This window comes from Dunckerocampus dactyliophorus, chromosome 2 (genome assembly GCF_027744805.1).
Source record: "Dunckerocampus dactyliophorus isolate RoL2022-P2 chromosome 2, RoL_Ddac_1.1, whole genome shotgun sequence".
NCBI classification, from domain to species: Eukaryota; Metazoa; Chordata; class Actinopteri; order Syngnathiformes; family Syngnathidae; genus Dunckerocampus; species Dunckerocampus dactyliophorus.
The window spans coordinates 8,521,813-8,545,863 of NC_072820.1; the positions used below are offsets into that span (position 1 = coordinate 8,521,813).

Here is a 24,051-nt window from a genome sequence, read left to right on the forward strand (position 1 = left end):
GTTAAAAAAAAAAAAGGTGACAGGAGGCTGACAGTATTTCATCCAATCCAATTCTTCCTTCAACTTTCAAGTCTGAGCCTGCTTTTGCACAGTCAGCACCATGCCGCTCAACAAAGTGTTCCAAAACCTGCTGTCACCCACTATATTCTAATATACATCTGTTATCAATCACAGAGAAATACAAGGTTGTTTTTTTCATATCCCAAACTTTACTGAGTTGTTTACAAAGGGTGTGTGTGTGTGTGTGCGTGTGTGTGTGTACACACGCTTCATGGTGCCTTGCATCAAACTGAAACCAACAGTGGCCGTGACATCACTAGTTCACCATCCTCATTACATCAGAAGTATAGCTGTCAACTATGGTCTACATCTCTAGCGCTAGCAGTCACCAGACAAAAAATACAAATAATCACGAGAGAGGCTCGGCTCTTTGGAGGCCATGTAAGTGCTTTTTGCTCCATCGGTTTCACATCACACAATTCAAATCAGAGGAAAAGCTTGAAAACTACAACAGTGTGTCTGAAAAACCCTCTAGTTTAATAAATATAAATACATCTGAGGTTTTCTACAGATTGTGAAAAGTTTGAAGTAGTTCTTTCACCCTCAAAGTTAACAAGCCACCTGCATAAAATAAGCGGTCTCTTATCATAGTCAAAATAAATCTGCTGCTTTTGGGGTAAACACGGGGAAGTAAGGCTTGAGTCTCGCCATCAGGAACACATTTCTTCCATTTTGACAGTTGGAGATGCAGGTGAACGACTGACGATGGGGAGGAAAATGTCAACCTTGTTGACACTTAGTGTAATGTTTAATTTCTTTGGACAAACACCTTGATGGGACAGTGACCTTAAGTCAAAAGGTTATTGTAGTCCTCAGATGATAAAGCACAGTTCCGACACACTAGTTAATGTCCATGTCGCTCTCGTTAAAAAGTCACCCAAATGAAAGGAAAATCGCTTAATGACAACATGTCTGTTAAGCTGCACATAGCTGACAGGAAGAGGGGAAAAAAAACCCATCTTGTTGCCTCAGGAAGTAGTGCAAATTTTGACCTACTTAATTACTGGCTGATGGCTTCTTCCCCTCCCAAAAAATAAATAAATTATTAAGCATAAGGAAACCACAATCTAGAGAGCATGATCGGAAAGTTTGGTACTTGATGCACACCAAAGTCATTGGAAGTCCCAGCCGAAGTTTTTAAATAGAAGCCTGACAGGCCATGGAAGCTAAAGGAGGGAGGGGGGGTGCAGGGGGGTGTGGGGCGGGTTTTTGTAATCAGCTGTAGCCAGACCAGGAAATGCGCTGTGAAGACAAACGGACGTCACTCCATGATGGCTCGATAAATGACGGGCTCCATGTTGTAGTCCTCTCTGTATCGAGAGTTGATGACCCGCTGTCGTTTGGAGCTCTGTTTGACGTCACTCTGAGCAAAGAGCTCGAAGCGCATGTCCGACGCCACCGACTGCGGGAGGAAAACGACATGTTCAATCCACACGTGATATTAAGACAAGCCACCTTAAAGTTTGGGACGTACCATTCGTGACTTGACCCGTTTGGGCAGATCTTCATCTAACGTGTACATGTCTTCTCGCTTGACGGAAATTTGAGACCCGTCTTCAAATTCCACCTGAAGTCAGTCAGACAATAAACAGTACAATATTTAAGCAAAATGTACTTATTCTCAGCCTAAATTTGGCATTTTCAAGCATAAAAATGGCTAAATTAACTAACTAAATGAACTAAAATACAAAGGCAGAAGAAGCATTCTCATTGTTACATTGGCCACTGTCAGTAATTGTTCCATGAGACAAGCACCAGACATGGTCGCCAGAACAGGCATTTATTGCACATTTAAATTATCTCACAACAGCGGCAATAACAACACAATAATCATAATAACAACATGAGCTCCTGCTGGGGCCATAAATAGCAAACAAGCTAACCAGCATTACAAGCTCAAAATCAACTCTGAACCTCTAACGTCACTTCCTGTCCTCCATACATCTATGCGTTCGCCGGTATGGTCCCTTAGGGAACACATATATAATCTTTTTTTTTATAGTCTTTTTTTTTGTTTGTTTTTTTAAACAGCCTTTGAAGTCGCCTAGGATTGTCAGAAAAAGCCAAAGAATAAGCAAAACACTTCTTGTTAATCATCCAGCTGGTTGTTCAACCTCCAAGTTTTTGTTTGATTATTGAGGCACGTTTTATTTCATTTTTTAACTTTTGGGGTCGTTAATTTTGGAGGTTCCAGAGTGTTTCCACCGAGCAGCACGGGTCAGTTTATAGATTTTAAAAATTCCCCTTCACACTACCCCCCAAAAACACTGCTGTCTTCCCGCGTGTTGTTCATTGTCGCTGTTGTGTGTGAACAGCACCGACTCGGAATGCGGAATCAAAGCCGATCTGTCAATTTCCCGCCTTTGCAGGTATTGTGAGCGGCAAAACTGAAACGGGATGCGGACGCTGCACAAAGCTTTAACATACAATGCACACATCTAACTGTTGTGTTGAAAGCAATCGTCGCTGTCCGAGTATTTTCACAACAGACCACTGATACAGACGTCGTCACGGATGTAATGGCCTGATAGCGAGGTCCTGTGCCATGTGAATGTGCGCACATTCCCCGCAATATCCTATTTTGCTGGGTTCTGTGTGAAATGCACCGATGAATAAATATGGGTCTACTGTTACAACTCTGATGTGCCAATTTTGTTTGGACAGGGCACCATGTTGGGACACAAACCACAGTCGTGTGATAGCTAAAGGGAGGAGCTGTGAAGTGCAGTCTGTTAATGCTGATAGGGAGAAAAATGAAAGGGGAAAAAAAGGAAAGCCAACTGGCTGTTTGTTGATGGTTTAAATCGGCAAACACTCTGCCATGTCATGTTTACACAAGGTCATGCTGGTATGATGTCAAACTATTTACACATGCAATGCAGCCATTGGACACACCTTGCGCTAGAAACTCAAGCCATGTGAAGGTTTACTTTTCCTAATGTACCGTGTCGAGCTGAACTGAACCGTATAACTTGATGGAAAACTGAAACGGTGAGACAAAAGGACCTACCAAGTACATTGGGATGGAGTGGGACACCACAAACTTTGCCCCATACACCAACCCGTCAGTCCACCGCACTGACACGGCAGCACCCTCTGCAGGTGGCCCGAGTCGAATACAGTCCCGGTTCTGGAGAAAGAGCGAATTGTAGTCAGTCAATTGGACTTAAAGAATGGGACAGCTGATACAGAAGAATGAAGTCTGATACGTTACTGACCTCTATGTCCTCTGGAAGGAGGTTGTCACTGTATGAGCCATCGTCGAACACAACCTCATAGAAGGTGGCTGTGGTCAACTCTACTACCTCGCTGTGGTAGTAACGACCGTTTCTGTATTTGCAGATCACCCTCTGCCCCACTGTCAGCTCTCTCATGGAGTCTTTATTACGCTGTGGACCACAAGAACACTGAGTGTCGTTTGATCTTGGCTAGACTGTATCAGTCAATAATGGCAACTATTTGTGTCTCTATTCTCTATGCTTCATGGCGGAAAAAAGATTATTGTGGAAAATTCCCACAAAAGAAATTGAAAGTTGTCGGCCACCAGTTTACTTTCACATGGAAAACACCTTGACAGAAACCTCATTTGCATTCACAAAACGTAGACTTTGTTTTTGCCGCGTTTCAGTGCTCAGTGACAGATGTCGTTCCCTAATTAAGAAATGAAACTGGCACTAGAAAGAATCCCTATGGTGCTTTTGCGGGCTGTGAAGCCAGCATTTGAATTCTCACTGCTTTGTACGGCTTAATACTCCAGTGCACAAAGCTAAGATGCAGGATAATTATAGATTTTCCACTTTAGAAAAACGTATGTGCTATAGGACAAAGACTCTTTTATCCAGTTTATGAAGCAGACAAAACAAACTAAAGTATGTCTGGAAATGACCAACAAATAACCAAAGTTTCTGCTACCTCATTTTGCCTTAAAATTGCATCAGACAGACGAGCTCACATGAATATCAAATGTCATGAAACCCTGCACACCACCCTATTGTTTCAATACAACACAACTTGGCACCTACATTGCATTTAAAAGAAAACAGGACCAACTGTCACATAAATAACAGCTTTGACTGCACAAACAGTAATATAAATAAAATAATAAACGAATAAGTGTCTCATTAAAAGAAAAGCTGCAACAGTACATCCTCTGTTATTCACATTTTCTTGTTATTGCTGTAATTGACATTGGGTTTTGCATAATTTTCTCACACAATTTCTCTTTTATGTACCTTTGACTACGGTGTCTGCAGCAGAAGCACTCCTTAACAACTCTTCCATCAAGTAAAGGATTTTTTGTTTTGCCCCAATATCCATACAAAATCACTCATACTGTGCTGTAAATGAATGGGTTACCACTCTCGTCGATTTTTCACACTGGGCTATGAGCTATAAGCGTTATTATCGGCGCTGATCACACTTGGGTCAACACTTCCCCTCGAATGATCGGTGTTTTGTCAGGTAATGTCACGTCACACTTGCACTTTTGACCAGTGCTACGGTATCAGAGCATATGAGAGACAGCGCTTTGGCACTAGATTTTGGAAGAATGAACACATATTGGCACATCCATTCACTGTTAGATGTTTGGTTTTCTCCATCAACCTTTCTTACTTTGAAGCAAGCCATCGTTCTCTCATTCACTTCTCCGCAAGTACACAAATAACTTCATTGGCTCATTTTGAGTGACGTCACCGCGTTTGCCATCAGTTAACCATAACAACTGAAGCCATTACGCCCGCCCCTAAGAGACAGGTTGAGGAGCTCGGTCATCTGGGAGGGAGGGGCCCAAAGTAGAGCTGCTGCTCCTTCACATCAAGAGGAGCCGGTTGAGGCCGCTTGGGCATCTAGTCCTGAAGCCTCCCTGGTGAGGTGTTCCGGGCATGCCCAGCCGGGAGAAAGCCCCATGGCAGAACTACGACATGCTAGAGGGATTATGGCTCAGAGCTGGCCTGCAAACGCCTTGGTGTCTTCCCGGTGGAACTGAAGGAGGTAGCCGGGGACCGGGAAGTCTGGGCTTCGCTATTGAGACTGCTGCCCTCGCGACCCAGATCCAGATAAGCAGGAGACAATGGTTGAATGGATTACGCCTGCAATCTGCCGCTGCGATTGGTCCGCTAGCATGATTATATGTTATTATATTATACTAGAGTTCTCATTGACTTTAATTGGTCACGGGTCAGTAAAGGGCCATCACTGGGTCCATATCCGGACCAAGGTCCGCCATTTGGTGATGGCTGCCCTAGACAAACCAAAATCAATATGAACCAAACACAAACATTTAGTGGTTTGGTCCGCAACATATCAGAAAAGGGGCAAAAATGTTGTCCTACAAATGTTTTCCTACATCAAAGCTGATGTGTGTGACTATCTTGTTTTGCCTAAAACACAAACAAAATATGTCTTTTTTCAAGGATGACTAAGGAAATTTTGAAATATTTCCATTTTTAATCAAATCGAATATCAAAACAGCTGTTGATTAATTGGAAAATCGATTAACCATCAATTGATCATCGAGGGAAAGGCTTCTTGAGACGTCATCTGTACTTCTGTGAAGAAGGTGTCGGACATTTCGCTCCTCATCCGAAGAGCTCTTCCGACACCTTCTTCACAGAAGTACAGATGACGTCTCAAGAACGAAGCTCTTCGGATGAGGAGCGAAACGTCCGACACCTTCTTCACAGAAGTACAGATGACGTCTCAAGAAGCCTTTCCCTTGATGGACAACTCCTGTATGACTGAGAGCCTACACAGACTCATCAATTGATCAATTAACTTACTCTTGCCCAATGAAAAGCATGTGTCTTCACAACTGAAACTCTGTATTTATTTTATTTATTGATAAATAAAAGTCCTTCTGGAGTGTTACCTCAACTATAGGAGGTGCTTTGTGCCTCTGACAGGTGATGTAGACAATGAAAGGCCAGTCGTCCGGGTGCATGAGGACGCCGGCGGCCTGAGCGCAGGTGGGGTGGAATGCAGTGGAGCAGCGTCCATGCGAGCACTGGACACAGCAGCCTGTCACCTCCCGCTTCATCCGCTTCCTGCAGAAAACACACTTCTGCCAAAGACAAAAGACCCAAACCAAGTAGGGGTGTCAAAAGGAAAGGTTTGAAGCAGTGGGGTAAAGTCACGGTAGTACGGGAGGGAAGGAAAGGAGGAGGAGGAAGGAAACAAGTAGGAGAAAGATAAATAAAACCGGATGAGACGCAGGCACAAATAAAAAAACAAAAATGTTAAGACACATTGCACAGCTTCCTTTTCAATAAGATCTCTGACATCATGTGCACTTATTTAGAAGCACATTGACTGACTCAGGCCCCACTGAGATAAAAAGCACTGACAATGGAAACAAGGCCAATCATTGAGGTCAAAGCCCTGAATTATTTGCTTCATGATTCATATACAAAATGGTCCAAGTATAACAAAAAAAAAGGCCAAAATGAGAAGTAAAACTGTGTGAGGAAGCCATTTTCACTTTTGTGTGTCAAAAAGATGCCATCAGTTCAACCCAGTCCATCACCACAGCGCCAGGGTTCACATGGGTTTCATTCTTAGAAACTTGCAAAAGGAAGGTTCCAGGGTCATTGCTTGTGATGTGTGTACATCACAGGAAGTGTTAGCAGTCTTACCAGTCTGAATCTTGGCAGTGGGATTGCGGAGAGATCAATAGGACTCCGCTCAGTGATGTTGACAAAGCGAGCTTCTAGTACAGTGATGGCACACAGCACATGAACCCACCTGTCGGACAGACAAACATCAAGTTGACTCCAGACAAACAGTACCAAGGTCAGGGAACAATATTGTGCAACAAAAAAAAAACAACAACTACATTTCAGTCTATGGTATAAAGTTTAGGAAGATCTGTTGCATCCATTTTAACTGCAGTACATTTTAGTAATGTGACCATCTCCATTTAAACTATACTGTGTGATGGGAAATATCAATAAATGTAGTACAAACTTTAGACTGCTGGTCTCCTCCAAAGAAGACTCCAGCAAAAAAAGAGCAAAACTAGAGGCTTAAATGTTGCTTCAAAATAATTGTACTGTGTCAACGTTAACATATTATTATTAACATATCATTCTTGAAGTTTTAAAACCAAGTATATAAAAAGGGATGGTCTAAAGCAGTGCTCAACTGCTAGGTCACAGATCCATTCTGGTTGGGTCGCTGACTTTTTATTTTTATTATTATTTTTTTTTTAATAGCCATTGCACAGTTGTAAGGGAAATTTCAGATTTTGTGGTCAAATGTCGTGTAATTGTGATATTTAATTTTAATTTACGCATTATTTGTATACGCGACGTTAACATGTTCTACCTAATTTTCTTGACAAAATGCTCTACTAAATTTCTAAAATGCACTTGCAATTTTGTGTATTCATGTTTCATAAGATGATTTTAAGGCATTCAAAAAATACATTTGCCCGGTTTAACTTAAATTGGAGTATTTTAAAAAGAAATAAATACCAAAAATAAAAATGACTTCAATGAAAGTGGGGCGCGACTTGGTGACCATTGGAAAATGTGTGTCCCAGGTTGAGACCATTTGAGAACCCCTATTGTAAAAGGTACATATATACCATGAAGTCAAAGTTAGATTTAAAGAAGGTTAAAAGTACCTTAAAAAAGTACCCTAACCTCCAATTTGTAGCAACATGACAGAGATATGAGAAGGACGGTAAATAGCACTGAAGAAAAAGCTAACATGCAGCTAGTTTGAATGGCAAGTAAGAGCGTATGGCCTTCATTTAGGAATTTCCTTGCATTTTAGTAAGGATGAGCACAGGCGATGGCAGCAGGCTACACTTTGTATATCTTTTACCTTGAAAACAGTCCAATTCAGAAAGCAAAAATTGCCTCAACTTTCAGTCCCTGATCATTGGGATGGGCATTTGACTACATTTCCATTGTAGAAATCCATTGTAATTATGTAAATGTGATATTCACATGGTGTGTGATAATCTCTCAGCAGATGATACTGCCCAAAGCAGCTCAACTTCACCTAGCTGATGTTGTGTGGTGGGTTTTTTTAGCCAGTAAACTTGAGGCTGAATCAACGTCTCTGCTGGTTTGCAGTCATTGCTTATTTGGCTTATTTGATATGTATTTGAAGAGCTTTTTTCAAGTCACTAAAATTTGTTTTTACTTTTGTGTCCTATAGTTTGGTACAGTAGGTCCAAGTGGAGAAAAAAAATGTCAGGTCATAAAGAGGAAATGTGCTGCAGTGGTGGCTGCAACAAAAACAAGTGTTGCTGCGATGACTTACTTGTCATTGTTGGCTCTCTGCAGAGCTCCACCTCTGAGAGAACACAGACAACAATCCTGGAGCAAGAAACAAAATGTTTGTGCACTCTGTTAATAACTGTAATTGAAAACCTATAAATCTACCATTGAAATACCACAAAAAGCGCAAAATCTATACAATGCAATTACAAAGCAAAACATCCCTTCGATTGAGTGCATTTAAGCTATACATGAGACATACACTGAATGCAAAATGTGCAAATACTGGGCAATATTCCAACATTGGTCTAAAAAAGACTGATGGGAATGCTAACAGATAAGATAACATACACAAACAAAAAGGGGAACAATGTTTTGACAAACAATAACACACAAAGGAAGGGAACCCTCCCAGTGTGTCGAAATGGGAAGCACAAAGACAAGTTTAAAAACGAAAAAGTTTAATGCTACGTCGTGTTTATTATGCTTTTTACAACATAATCGCAGCCAACATTTTAACGGGGTGCACATGAGGTCAGCAGTGTTTGTGCCTTATAAACCTTTACTTCCCACTGTCAAATGCACGTCTACTTTCAACATTTTGTCTACTTTTACCAGAGGAACAGTATGCCCTCGTGGCACATGCAAGATTTTTAAGAATGCAAAAATAAAAAGCCATATAAAATGAATCGTACCTATTGATGGCAACGCTGAGTTTACTGGCTAGCCCACCCAATAAAGTATTTGACAAGTAGGGACACAACAACATTGCTGTGTTTTCAAGCAGCCTGTCAACCTACAAAAATGTCTAAATAATTGAAAGCCCAGTACACAAACCTCAGAAGTAGCATCAGCTTTGCAGCGAGCACACAGCCAGTCATCCAGTTCCACTTCTTCTCTAACACCATAGCAACCTGAACAGGAAAAGAGAGGAACACTCAAATATAGATATTTTTAATGGATTTTGCTACAGTTCTTAATCCTCGGTGTTGAGGCTCTTGGCCCAACTACGCGATTAAAGTTGTATCTTTACCTAACCTACATTTGTGCAATAGCATTGCCATGATTAACTAAGTATTTTTGAGTATAATTAAGCAGCTGACAAAAATGAAAGTGTGTGAATACAAAAAAAAAAAAGCTTACTGGTATGTACACGGACGCAGCACCGAGAACAGCTGACCAGCCGGCTGGTGCCGTCCTCTTTGATATAAGGGTTGGAGAGTTGTCCCTCTCCGCTGTCACTGGTCTTGTTGGTATGTGTGTTAAAACACATTTCAGGAATGAGCGGTTTGGACCACTGGCGACCTTGACGGTTCACCAATGTCACATTAGAACTCCCATCGCTGGCCTCAGACTAAAAGAAATAATTTATTTAAGTCACATATTTCACACAAATATGATCAGAATGTCAGTGTGTTCCACAGGCTGAATTCAAACAAAACAAAACAATTATTTTCGATATTTTCAATGTGAAATCAATGAAAACGCATCTCTATGAAAATACAAGCTTCATGACAATGTCCCCAAACTTCAGGTTGTTGTGAGTGACATGTGGTAAGCTATTTTACTGATTGTTAAGCTTGCACACATTTTCATGGCAAATGCCTTTTTGAGTCAAGTTTGTCTGAATAAATGCATGTCTGTGGTGGTCTGACTAAAACACATACAGCAAAACAGGACATAACATGCAAAACTGAAAAAAGTCTGAAACAGACCGGGCTCACAGGATGAGAACTGTGCTAAGACTGTGATGCCATACACACACACACACACACACACACACACACACACACACACACAAAAGACTAGACAAAAACCTGACATTAAGGGATGTTAACTACAAGTAAAAATTGAAGATTAATGCAACCTGTTTTTGAAAGTCTGTCATGGTATTTATGCACTTGTATTAAATTCAGATTTGAGAAAAATAGGGATACAGGACATCATGTAGCAGTTAACTAGAGTTAAAGTCAGGCTTTATTACGGTACTCAAATTATATGGAGAAGCCTAAAATAGTAACTCTTTACCTACATGTGCTATGTGACTTTCCTAAAAATAAACGCTGTAAACCAAGGGTGCCCAAAGTACAGCCCGGAAGCCATTTTAGGCCCACAGTTTGAACTTATTGGCCCTAAAAATGTGTTATGAGATAAATTCTTAGATATAACACTAATTATATTTGTCACCTATAACACACAGATTATATATTTTATAATCCAGTATGTTTACAGACATTGATTCATTTAGTTTTAGCATTTTCAATGCACAAAATGTACGCTAAGTGGCCCCCCACAACAATTTTTTGTTTGCTTTATCTAAATGTTCCTTTTTAATTTGAGAATTTTATTCAAGAAAATTGAACTGCTGGCATACTATTGTTTCTATGCTTAATTTAAAAAAAAAAAAAACATTAAACATAAAAGGTTTTATATTTTGTTCCCTTACTGTACTGAAAATAAAACGAACCGTGACCTGAAACCCAATGTACATATACCGAACCATAATTATGGCGTACTATTACACCCCAAATAAATGTGTCCTTGATATTCTAGGTATGAATAACTGAGTGACCCATGACAGGAAACAGTTAGGAAAGATAAATAGGCTGATACTCAAGCTCTCACCTGATGGTAGGTGTGGAAAAGCAGGCATATGGAGCAATAAGGCGCCTGCTCGCCCATTTTCTTGTTGTACTCCCACTCCACCTGGTGGTTCAAAGGCCGACACTGCCACAGTTGCCTTAGCGGCTTTGCCCACTCCTCTTTCTCCTCTTGTTCCACTTCCTCTTCTGTACATAACTCTATCGGACCAAAGACAATGGAGGCGTGGGGTGAAGGCAAAGGGAACATCGAAAAAATAGATGCATAAAACATAAAAATAATCACTTAGGATTAAGCAAAAACAAAAACACAAAACTAGAGTTTAAATTAATAATAATAATGATCATATCCATTATGTTATGCTTACCATCCTCGCTGTATATCTCTCTGAAGAGAGGGTGGTGCCGGGGAAGTTTCCGGAGCTGGGCTTCCTGCTGTTGCTTGGTAATTAATGACATGCAGTAGGATTGTTCTTCTGACACCTGGTGGTAAAACAGAATACTTAGCAAGACAATACTGTACATTTCTGTAAGCAAAATAATGCATGATTCCATTGGAATCCTACAGACATGCTACGGAGTCTGTAAAATAGTGCATTTTTAAACCACTACTATGTGCTCTGCACTGGTACTAATATGTATTTAAAAATACATATTTTACATCCAACCTCGAAGTACTGACGTAATAATTCTGAGCTCTCACTTTCACTTGCATTGGCTCTTTGACAGGAATGGAGTCTTTCAAGATGACAATGCCACTACCCGTAAGAGGGCATTGGCTACTCTGTTGTTTGGAACAGGATAAATACATTTCAACATTTAAAAACACAATCTTGACAATCATCTAGTGTGTCTTGTCATGTAATGCAAGTCAATTAGTAATCATGCTATTCTTGAGAGATAAAGTTAGAGCCAGGACAGAGACACCATAATCTATTTTGTCAAGGATCAAGACTGGTAGATTACAATCATTTTTGTTGTTTCAAAAAGCATCGCTTAAAGCAAAGGGAAATAAGTGCAAACAATGCTATTCTAAATGCTGATGCATGCCACTGTGCATTCTTACTGACATGCCAGTAAGAATTAAATAAAAATACATACCTTTATTTCATTTTGGTTTGTGGGGGGCTCTATTTTGTTGATCTGAGTGGGTCGCGTTATGTAGTCAGGCTCATCGCTGGCCTTCACAACTGCATCCTGAACATCAACAGTCACTGAAACACCGGGTTTGTTCTCGTCTTTGTCTTTTTCCACAGACCGTTCAGTTCCACTGGTGAAAAACATTCTAAATTCTGGCCTTGGTTCCATATTTCCACTGCCTGATGACTGGGATGAAGATCGAACTTGCAAGTGTGACTGTGTGGTGCCTCCGAGCTGAAGAAGACGGGGCTGATGCTCTTTGGCGTAGCTGTGCACCTGCAGCTGAGTGGGAAGCTGCTGTTTTTCTCGGGGGTAACTGTGAACTTGCAGGATATCTTTTTGCGTGACCGTCCGATGGAAGAGCAAGCTGGCTACACCCATTTTCCGGACAGGCTGCCCTGCTGCAGGTGACAGACGACCATTATGAGCCTGGGAAGAAAATGCAGGTGCACGAGTTTTTGTGTAGTGAGGCGGGCGGCTTGCATCACTCGTGCTTAAGCTTCTGTGAAACGGATCCATCAAAGTAAGCTTGGTTGGCGTGACAACCAACTTTGGTGGGCCTGTTGACAAAATCAGTGGAAATGGTGTTTCATCATTCAAAGTTCAACAGAAGATGTTTTAAAGACTGCTTATACAAAAAGTGTTATGGAAGCAACCCTATCCCCTCAGGGGACCATGTACAGGTCGTAATGATAATAATACCTTTATTTCTCTTTCCATCTTGTGGCATAGTACGCGGTGGTAAAAGATTTAGCCTGGGGCGCTTTGCATACAGCGTCATTTCCCCATTTTCATCTTCATCTTCGGGAACAACCTCCTCGGGTAGCTCCAGACACACCCTGTGTCTCTTGGTCTCAATTCTTTGAGGAGGGCTAAAGATGATCAAAATGAAGACATTTAGAGAAGTCCACTTGAAAGCAGCTGATCCCATGGTATTCCATATACAAAGTGTGAACACCACACACATTTCAGCAACCATGCCTACAGTATTACAGAATAACTTAAGGGACAATACTATAGAATTTAAACTTTAGAATAGTCCGTTTACAGCTTGTATAGTAGTACAAACTTAATATACACCGAAAATGACTCACAGTCTTTATAGTCAAGCGAATACCAAAAAAAAATTGTATCTTGCCTATAGTCAAGTGTGGTGGTGTTACCATCATAGTCTGGGGCTGCATGAGTGTTGTCAGCCCTGGTGAGCTAGGGTTCACAGAGAAACATGACTTCTAACATATACTTCAGATGCCCAGGGACATCAACTTCTGGAGTATTATCCATAGTGGATATATTTCTAATGATCTCCACTGAAAATGAAATGGGGATCATCTACATAATAAACCTGTAACTGTAACTTCAAATCACATGCTGATTTATGTATTGATTGAGTCATTTAAAATCCACTGTGGTATTGTATACTGTAAAGGCAAAAACTGTCACTGTCCGAATACTTATGGGCCGTACTTTTGCTGTCAACAACGATAACAACGAATTTTCATTATTAAAAGTCTTGTATTAATTATATAAATAAATAATAAATATTATATATTTTTTGCTGCGCGAATATTCTGTCGCTCCATTCCTGTGTCTCTCCGTACTGCTTCCTGCTCGAGTACCAGGCCCCTCCCCCTCACACACTGGCGTTTCCTGTCTCACTCACTCGGCTACAGCAGAGGAGACGACTGAAGAAACGGCGAAAGAAACTGGATTTTATTACACCATGTAAGCTGTGACTTTGTAAAACAATATAACACTACATTTTAGTGTCACACTGTCAGAGCCTGTCAAGGACAACATTGTAGTTTTTTTTTTCCCCCACAGAAGTTTTAGAGAGCATATTACAGCATTTTAACATTGTGCAAGTTGCATCTGTGTGAGATAAACGAAGATAGACTCAACTGTTAATCCACATGTCCACCATTATCTCATACTATCACACTTTAAAGTTGTGTAAACTGTCTTTGTAAGATAAACAAAAGATAGATAAAACTGTTAATCCACATATCCACTATGATGTAATATAAAGACTATTATACAGCATTTTATAGTGAAATAAAGATATATGCGACTGCTAACGCCCATGTCCATCCAGGGGCGGACCTACCATTAGGCAAATACAGGCAGTTGCCTGGGGTCCCGAGAATTCCAGGCCTCCCGCCCCCAAATGTCTCATAAAAGTAATTATTGATTTTTTTCCTTCAATTTTAAAGTACATATTACTGTTTTAGTCTTAATTCACGTGCTGAAAACTACATCACAATGCATAATATTTTATTAGTGTTTCGACCACTGCCTCTCCCTTCTCATGCAATGGACTATTCCATGTTTGTCTGGAAGACGGGAGTGAAGGCGAGTGGAAAACATTTTTTTTTAAAGTGTTTACATCCAACATTCTTCACCACTGACAGATATTTGCTTTTTTATGTTATAACTAATTACTTTTGCTGACATGTGGGACTTTCCCATGTGATCTCACGTCATAAGCACGATGAGGTTCAGCGTATTAAAACTTCCTCCGTTCTGTGCCACCACGGGAAAAACAGCACGATAACTGTTTTGCACTCAGCTGCAACATCTTTTTACTAACATTACTCTTGCTCCTTGCTACTTTGTGAGCATGCTGGCAAATACTGTTGTTGTGATCACATGGCCTCTATCCGGTCGCTGCTGGAGAGACATGCAGGGGCGTAGTCTGGAATCGACTGCTTTTATCAGTGTGCCATTATCTGAGATTTGAGACATAGGCCAATATAATCCAATTTTGTTTTTTTTGCTGATGTTGGCTTGATATCAATATCGAATCGAGACATCCCTAATTTTATGGGGTTTGGTGTTTTTTTTTGTTCAGCTGATCCATCCATCCATCCATCCTCTATACCGCTTCTCCTCCGAACAGCTGATTTCAGTTTAATGGTTGTTTGCAATAAATTGCTAACTCAAAACATTTTTTGTCTCACTCCCATTTCTTCTTTTGCATTTTGAAACTCTACTTAGAACCTCCTTAAGATCCAACAGCGCAAAATGTAAATTCTTAAAATTTTGATCAGGAGTGTGTATCTTAAACAATATCATTAAGATCTATTCAAGGGTACATTCACGGCACGTGACATACCTCTTCCACACTCCATCATCCTGACCACTCTCCATGGAGCAACTACTACCGTTGCTGGTAATATTAAAGGAGTCACCCAAAAACTCCTTTGCTTCTGGGGTGGGCCGTGAGTGGTCAATGGTCGCTGTATCTCGCCCAGCCAGCCACTGTTCATAGCGATCTGGCTGGAATTTCTTGACAAACACGCCCATGGAAATCTTTACCATGTCCTTACGGCATGAGCACTGATATGGCAAAGAACATAATTTGAATGATTATGATGCAATTCATTATTTACATGAGTGTCACACATCAACCTAAAAATTTAGGGCTTACGCTACACAAAAATGGAGAAACAATAATATGGTCATTCTTCTTCAAGTTAGGTTCACTATTATCAATAAATACTGTGATGTTGGAATTAAAACCTAAAGAGTAAACAAATCTGGAGAAATTCAAGGCTCTGTGTAACAATTCTCACCAAAATTGCTTGCTTGCCATACTCTATCCATCGCTCAGTGGCAAAGTTGGTGGATTCCGCACAGTTGAAACCATGGTTGAAGCCAGCATGATAGGCATAGGGAAAGGTAATCATGAACTCACCAGCATCTTGAGTAATCTAACAGGGGAGGAAAACAATAATAAATTCCATTTCTCCAATAATCAATCAGGTAAAATGAGCAACAAAAAAAAACCCCTATGAATACCTTTTCAAATGGAATGCCATATTTCTTCAGTATGGAGGGGGATATCAAGGTCATCTTGTGCCTCAAAAAGGCTTCACAAGTTTGAGCACTACCAGGAAAGAAACCTACAACAGATAACGCGGGCTCACTTATAACAGATTCAGTCTACCGTAAATATCTGTAGATAATATTTCACTGCGCTCATACCTTGAGCCAGACGCTCAAATCTTCTCCCATGCTCTGGAGGGACACAGTACCTGCAGAAGTTAAAAAGTGATGTTATTCATAGTAAGAGCACATTAATGAGCTGCCTCAACCATCAGTCTCCCAAATCTGCTGCTGGACAGAACCAGCATCTAGCTTTGAGCCGTATGATAACTTATCAAACATTTTCAATTGCAGAGGGCTTTCTAATACTGTATATACTGTTACATCTTTAACAATACATTTTTGTGACTACTTTAAATTCCAGCAGCATAATTCCATTTTTAATGTGTGTGTGTGTTTTGTTTTGTTTTCTTACCAGGATTTGGGCTCTCCAAAGTGTAAGTAGTTGATACTGTAGAGGTCCATGTCCTCTGTGTGCCATGCGAAGGTGGTCTTCCACATGCCAAAATACAAGTAGGGTGTATTAACGCCCTCAATCGTAATGCCACTTTCAGATTCCACCGTGTCCAAAATGGTGTTCAGATGACAAATGTTCCACTCTTTGACCTCCTGCAACAACAACGTAAAGGTAAGCAAAGGATACTTAAAACTGTGTGTTAAATGTTCATATAGTATATAGGTGATCCAGGGTGAAAATATTCACAGATAGTAAAAAGTAAATCTGACAATATAGTATTAACTCACGGGATTGTATAAACTCCCACTGACATCCGCCCCATATATGGGAGGATTAAATGTCACATTCTTCCAGTACTTTCTTTCCAGTTCATCAAAATCATCATAGTGAGGGCTACAGAATCTGCAAAAAGGCAAAAGAAGGAAATGAATAGTAAGACATGGTCGTAGATCCTACCAGGCATCCTCCAATTCGGTTGTTAATGACAATGTACATCATCGGTACCATAAAAGTTGTGCTACAAAATATATTTGTTTTCTTTTTACAGTCCAATCTCAGCTGGAAAAAAAGATGCCTTTACAATAATAATGCTTCAGCTAATCCAGCAGAGGACACTGTCTCACCTGTCAATTCACTTAATATTTTCCAGCACCGGAAGATGCTTTGACAGATGCAATGTTGTGTAACTGCACGTTTTGTAAGTACAATACCATGCGCTGTAACTGTCTCTTAATGTGTAAAAGCTGAATTTAAAATGTGTTTAATAACTGTGAGGGGCATATTATAGAGTATAAAATATACATTTTAGGGCTACTTATGGGTGTATTAACTATTTGTTTTTAGATAGATACTGTGCTTTATCAATCTCCAAGAGATTCGCAGGGATATATGGTACCATTTGTGGCATATGTAGAGATTTCCAGTACTCTTATACCCAATTTGCACTGTGGCCGTTTCAGAGATGGTTCAGAGTTGGTTTTCAGAGCTTTTGTTTTCCATCATCAAGGCACCACAGGGGTGAAGAACTGTAGGTGTTTTTTTTTCCCAACTCTGGCTCCAAAAGCTTGCTGGGCTGAATGCTGAAATGTTTGTATAATTAAGTGGTAAATACCCACCTGGCACCCCCATTTGAAAATGACTATTTTTTTTTTGCAAATTTTGTTCTACCAATTATTGTCGCTAATCAATATTATTGACAACATTTTTTCATTAATTATATGGCATAATAGTACATCGTATGAAAAGCAATAAACTTTAATTTCTCAAGCGTATTTAACATTCTAATTGGAACGTCAAGAACTTTTAAATAAAATTTATTAAACAAACAAAAAAAGACCCCCCCCCCCCCCCCCCCCCAAAAAAAAAAACCCAATGAAAAATTTTTAAAAAATTGCACTTAAATAAAAATCAAAATCGTAACCAAAAACAATAAAAAATAGACCTTGTCTGTTATGGGGAAAAAAAACACTCCAATTAAAAGCAAACAACAATAAATGCAATAAATAAAATGGAGTATCAAATCTTTGTAAACAAAATTGAACTTGAATAAATACTGAACACTGGGTGTTATTCCATAAAAGGAGGGATTAACATATAGTGAACGACGGTGTGCGAGCACGCTGTTTTGTTTATATTTACTTTGCCGACCAAACGTCTCAGTAAGTGTTGACTGCCGGGTGAAGGCCCTGCTGCACCTCAAGTGGTAGTTTTTTTCCCGGTTGGGAAAATTCTACTGATGGTCATGTTTGAGATACGCTACCGCCTTCTTCGTCATTGTGTTCATGTGCTCACTTTGTTAATTCTGGTTATAAATGAAAAATTCCAACACTGGGGCTGTGGCATTTGCCTTAGAAACCATCACTTTTGTGCCTTCGTCTATACAGTATATTCATTTGCTTGCTCACAACGCTAACACTAACCTGGCCTCGGTATCAAATCACTAGCAGACCCGCCTCCACCTACTGGGCCAAGGAGGCTAAATGACAGAGAGGAGGGTTCACTCTCTCCGTTCACTCCAATATAGAACCAACGCATCACGTTGAATGCTGTTTTGGTTATTTTTTTTTAATCAATGAATATTGTCCACAGAAACAAGTTGCCTTTTGTGTATTTTATCATTGATGCTTCGAGTCACCAGTGAACAAAAGGCAGTCTATCCAAAAGCGCAGTCTGTCCAGAAGTATGAAGAACAAAGACACAAAACAGGCCTATATCAGTGTGGGAAGGTACATGACTGACAAACTGTCTTTTTATGTTCTTTAGGGAGTGAACATACTCCCTCTATTCAAAAGAAGCCAGCTGTGCGATAGTGCGGACAAAACGACCTGAACAGATCCAGCTAAGTGGGATACGGATGAAAAAAAACGTAAGGGGTAAAAAGTGCACACAAAAATAATTAAATCAAAACAGAGTAAAAAGTTCATACAATAGAAATATTGTTTTTGCCAATACAATGCGTGGAGAGGTCTATGTGATGTGCGGCTTTCGTGTTGAAGCCGATCGATCTATCCGCTTTTGCTCGAGTCATTGTGTTGTGTTGGTGGATCTTGGCAGCGCGTAGCGGTGTCCGGAGGTCTACTGTCATCAGTGGGTTTCGGGGGGCTAGAGAATGACAGCACGGACTCGGAGGCCGATTTGCCCCGAGGTGGGGGTGACACTGGTAGCGACAACAAAAGAAGGAGAGAGACTGGCGGCGTGTGTGCTTAGGGAATTGTGGGGCTGTTGGGTTCAAACGCTTGAAGAGGACAACTTTAGCAGTTTTAGTTCCCAAAAGGAGGAGGAGGACAGCGATGAATGACTTTTCTGGTAGGCTACTGTTAACCAGTCGTATAAAAACGCAGCGTTTGGAAAAAAACATTAATTTAATAAAAAAATGTTAAAAATCTTTCTGTGCGACATCTTTCTGTGTACTAAACATCCCGTGTTACAAGGACGACGACACCCACGGCTTATAGATCGGTGCTGCCTATATGTGTACAAATTTTTTTTTCCTCTATGAATTTAGTGCGTGGAGCTTAAACCTCGGTGCGCTCTACTCTAACTAGGGTACTATGTTTGTGTTTTAGGCAAAACTAGATATTCACACATATCAGCTTTGATTTTAAAAAAATAAAACAGTGATTGACATTTGTGCCTCTTGTCTGATATGTTGCGCACCAAACCATGAACCGTTTGTGTTTGGTTCATATTGACTTGGTCCGTCGAGGGCAGGGGTCGGGAACCAAGGGAGCCATGTAAGTCACCTATTTTAAAATGTATTTCCATGAGAGATATAATATTTTTTAAACATTTAATACAACTAAATGCGCGCATTTTTAAGCAAGACCAACAATTTTAGAATATGGTAAGTCTCAGAATTTATTCTTTTTATTAACGTTGGTTTATTGAAGCTATGCAATAATAAATAAAATACTTCTTACCATTTATGCAACTTCTGGTGCTGCATGGTTTTGTACCATACTCTGTATCTTTCATTCCTTCTTTTCGCCATCTTCTTTGTCAAAAATGTTGGGTCTGCAAAATTAACTTGCTGAATATTTGATTAAAAGACAGAAGTTTACTTCTTGACTTCTCGATGACCCGGGTAGGGTCATGTTGTTCTGGATAACAACATGCATTATCCAGAAATCGAGTTTTGGTGTGTGACCCGGAAAATATCGAAAGGACATTTGGCATTGACTCTGGACACCCACATCACGGTAGAAAATAGATTAATTAAAATGCACAAGAAAGTTTTATATTTTGAACATTATTTTTAACACTGTGATTTCTGTAATGTTTTACTCTAAAATGTTAGCATTTTTTTATTTAAGTAATTAGATTTTCATGTGTGTTAAGACATGTCTGAGAGCCAGATGCAGTTATTAAAAGAGCCATTGGTCCCTTACCCCTGGTCTCCGGCCTAACCGACTACTCGATTAATCGAAACTACAAGCTTCAGGTTAATCGACTAAAAAAGCAATCGTTAGTTGCAGCCCTAAAATGTTCTTTACTTTAAGATTACACACAAAAATAGCTATGTTTTTTTAAAATTGATTTGCTGGCCATTTGCCAAATTCTGATGGAACATTTGGAAACTTTAAAATGAAAGTTCTAGCATAAACTGCACTCTAACAAATGTATTGCTTTTAATCCGAACATTTGACAAATTAACATTAATTAATTGCGTGGCTAATCCTGATCTCCCTTTTATTTCGCATAACCCCTGTTGCACGGCTCCTCAGGGCAATGGAAAGTGAAACTGGTGCAGAGTCAGTTCACGGCCAACACCGGATCAACTCCAGCTCTGACCTAAATCTGCACCAAAACCATATTCTAAAACAACATGCATGAAAAAATGTAAACGTTTTATCATATTTTTCAACTTACTTGTCACTGTTTGCAATCTTGCGGAACTCTTTGACAAACATCGACTTCTTCTGGATGTTGTATTGAGTGAAAAGGCCAGACTGGCCTGTCACCACCTGCTGAATGGGTGCAGGAATAACCAAATTGTCTATATCATCATATGATTGCCTGGGTTTCCATTCCTTCGGTGGAACCACCTATAAAGGGTGGGAAGAATGATTATGATTATTACAAAACGTTATCTATTTATTAGCTGGCCATTGTGTGTTAGCATAGTATGTGAGCAAGTGAAGTAATTAACTATACACTGTATACAAATCCTGCAACTGTTGCACAAAGTTGGAAAATGTGTGTGAAATGCAAGTACATACTTTGGCCAGGCCTGCCTTGTGTGCTCCTTGGGACTCCATATATGCTACATAGCGGCTGAAGTTCTTGAACTCCTCAGCAGTGGGGTAAAATGTCATGATGCCCTTGGAGCCATGGTTTTGGGAAGGTGTGTCTGAAGCCATCCCCAAATGATGGCAGCCCCTGCATAATGTGAAGGGGACAGTTACATTGTCAAGGGAGGATGCAAACATGTGATATGACCTACAGTACCGTAAACATGACCAATGGAATAACTAAATATCGGATCATTGAGGCACGCATTGCATTCCTCACTGAAAACATTATTTTAAAAAATACATTCGTGTTTTATGTTGGATTACAACGTTTAACACTTTGGTAATTTCTGATTGGTTAGCCAGCGTCTGCTTGATCCGGCCCGATTGAGGAAACCCGACCGGCTACCGTTAGCTTATCGTCTGTAGCTTTAGCCTATTTGTACATAAACACAAGCATCGTTTTCAATGGACAGCGTTTACTCTCGCTGTTATTTGCTAACATCTAACAGCGCACACTCGAGCAGACGCCATCCTTGAATGAACACATCCGTAATGCTATCACTCCCTAATGGGATACGACTATTTCCCGGTGTCACTTGAAATCCGACCAGTTACATTGCAAGATCAGCCTGTCGGAGGCAACGCATATTTTAACATTCTACGATACGTCTCGATTAATTGTCAAATTACAGGTACCCCACTACCGGAGCGGCATTCAACAACTTACAGACAGTACAGCATAATAAGAAATGAGTCGATGAATTATCCTCCAGGAAATATACGACACTACAACGTTAGCACGGTCGTTAGCTGTAGCAGTTCCGGGCTACCACAGCTAGCAGATTAGCATTTCGACTTCATAAAATATAATTCTGGTACCATAAAGAGCAGACGAGACGTGCAGTTACTCACCACTTACTCTCCGCTGGGAAAAAAAATGTCTCCTGCGGCGTTCGTTGTCTGAAATCAATAAATCACGAAAAGATATAGGACAGAGGATTGTCTGCCAACTGGGAGCCCCATGAGTGGAACACTAGCCTGCATTACCTCAGTTACTTCTTCTTCTTCTTCTTTTAGTTTAATGGCGGGTTGCAACCATGACTTGAAAAGGTGCATACCGCCACCTACTGTACCGGAGTATGTAACATGGGCCATATACAGTATCTTACTTTATGCTATCTTAGATAGTGAGGAGACTACTTATACTACTACTAATAATAATCCTAATAATAATACTTATATAATACTATATATTACTATATAATACTATATAATATAATACTAAAATATTCTAATACTTATCTATATTCTATTATATAATCCTGTGTCCTTCAAATATTCTATCACTGCCCTCTGTATATCTCTTTCCCCCTCCCCACCTGTTCCTAAGATACCCTCAATGCTCCATTCCCTTCCTATCTTCTTAATTCTTTTCCTTAACGTTACACGTTCTTCCCTATATCTCTTGCAGTGTAGTAATATGTGTTCTACGTTCTCTATACTTTTGCATTCCATACATACTTTTGATTTACATTTCCCTATCAAAAACATCTTGTCATTTAACCCGGTGTGATTGAGCCTCATCCTAGTTAACACTATTTCCTCTTTTCTGTTTTTTCTCTTCACCCCTTGTGTGCTGATAGATTTTTGTACTTTATAATACTTTCTCCCGCTACTACCCTCATCCCACCTATTTTGCCATTTCTCCATCATTTGTTTTTTGATTATTGCCTTTACTTCGCCTTTACCAGCAGGTATATCTATCATTTCATTCCTTCTAATTCCCATTTTAGCCATTTTATCTGCCACCTCATTCCCCTCCACCCCTACATGTGCAGGCACCCAGCAAAATCTTATGTCTATTTTTAACATATGTAGTTGGAATAAGTTTTGATGTATTTCTAATAATAAATCCTCTCGACTTGATTCCATATTTTTAATACTATATAATGCTGCCAGAGAGTCCACACAGCATACCACTCTATCTGGTTTTATTTCCTCTATCCATTGCAAGCCTATAATAATTGCCATCATTTCTGCTGTATAAACCGATAGCTGGTCAGGTAATCTTTTAATGATGCTATAATTCATTGTTGGTACATAAATTCCAATCCCCACCTTCCCTTCTTCGCTTTTTGATCCATCTGTATACATATCTAAGTAACCATAATATTTGTTTTTAATATATTGACTTGCCTTATGTCCTTTTTCATTATCTTTCCATTTATTTTTTAACTCTGTTATATGTATATCTACTTCAGGTTTCGGAAATAGCCAGATAGGAATATTGCTTATGGGTGTAGAATTATTAATATGTATATTTTTTATGTTATATTTATCTATTTTATCTTTAATTACCCACCCAAAGCTATTACTTTTAGTTGTATTATACTCCCAACATTCCTCTATCACATTCTTGGCCAGATGTCCATGCCTACATCCTTTAAGTCTACTCCAGTATGTTAACATAAGTTGATCTCTTCTCAGGTCATACGGTACTTCTCCTAACTCAACCTGCATTGCTTTAATTGGTGTTGATATGATTGCACCTGTACATATCCTAAATGCTTTGTGAATATTTCTTTCTATTTTCATTAAATGTGTTTTAGCTGCAGCTCCATATACAAAACTTCCATAATCTATATTTGCTCTCATCAAAGCTCTATATATATATATTAGTGACTGTTTATCTGCTCCCCACTCCTTACCTGTAACAGCTCTCATTAAGTTTATTATCCTCTTACATTTCTCTTCTACCTTTTCCACATGGGTCTTCCATGTGCCTTTCTGATCTAGCCACATACCAAGATATTTAAAATGATCTACTTTTATCATGTTTTGTCCATATAGCATCAGGTTCTGATTTTTTATGCCTTTTTTCCGGGTAATCGTCATGTAACATGTTTTATTGGGTGATAGCTTAAATCCCCAGTCATATGACCATT

At 39.8% G+C, this 24,051-nt stretch overlaps 1 protein-coding gene across 2 annotated transcripts; it reads right to left on the bottom strand.

Annotated features, from left to right (window-relative positions):
* Window positions 1–516: 516 nt before the first annotated feature.
* LOC129176655 (lysine-specific demethylase 4A-like) lies at window positions 517–22,181 on the bottom strand. Of its 2 annotated transcripts, XM_054766920.1 has the most exons (23): window positions 22,019–22,181; window positions 21,092–21,251; window positions 20,742–20,917; window positions 16,661–16,775; window positions 16,332–16,525; window positions 16,016–16,065; window positions 15,830–15,933; window positions 15,604–15,741; window positions 15,144–15,367; window positions 12,731–12,900; window positions 11,990–12,588; window positions 11,592–11,672; window positions 11,257–11,371; window positions 10,914–11,089; window positions 9,432–9,642; window positions 9,126–9,202; window positions 8,332–8,387; window positions 6,693–6,801; window positions 5,930–6,121; window positions 3,279–3,449; window positions 3,071–3,190; window positions 1,535–1,627; window positions 517–1,462 (listed from the first exon to the last, which is right to left on the bottom strand). In XM_054766920.1, the coding sequence occupies exons 2-23, from the start codon at window positions 21,230–21,232 to the stop codon at window positions 1,322–1,324; spliced, it is 3,453 nt and encodes a 1,150-aa protein (XP_054622895.1). In that variant the 5' UTR covers window positions 21,233–21,251; window positions 22,019–22,181; the 3' UTR covers window positions 517–1,321. The 2 variants fall into 2 exon arrangements, with proteins under 2 accessions (XP_054622895.1, XP_054622896.1); XM_054766921.1 differs by lacking the exon at window positions 11,592–11,672.
* Between the last annotated feature and the right edge of the window lie 1,870 nt (window positions 22,182–24,051).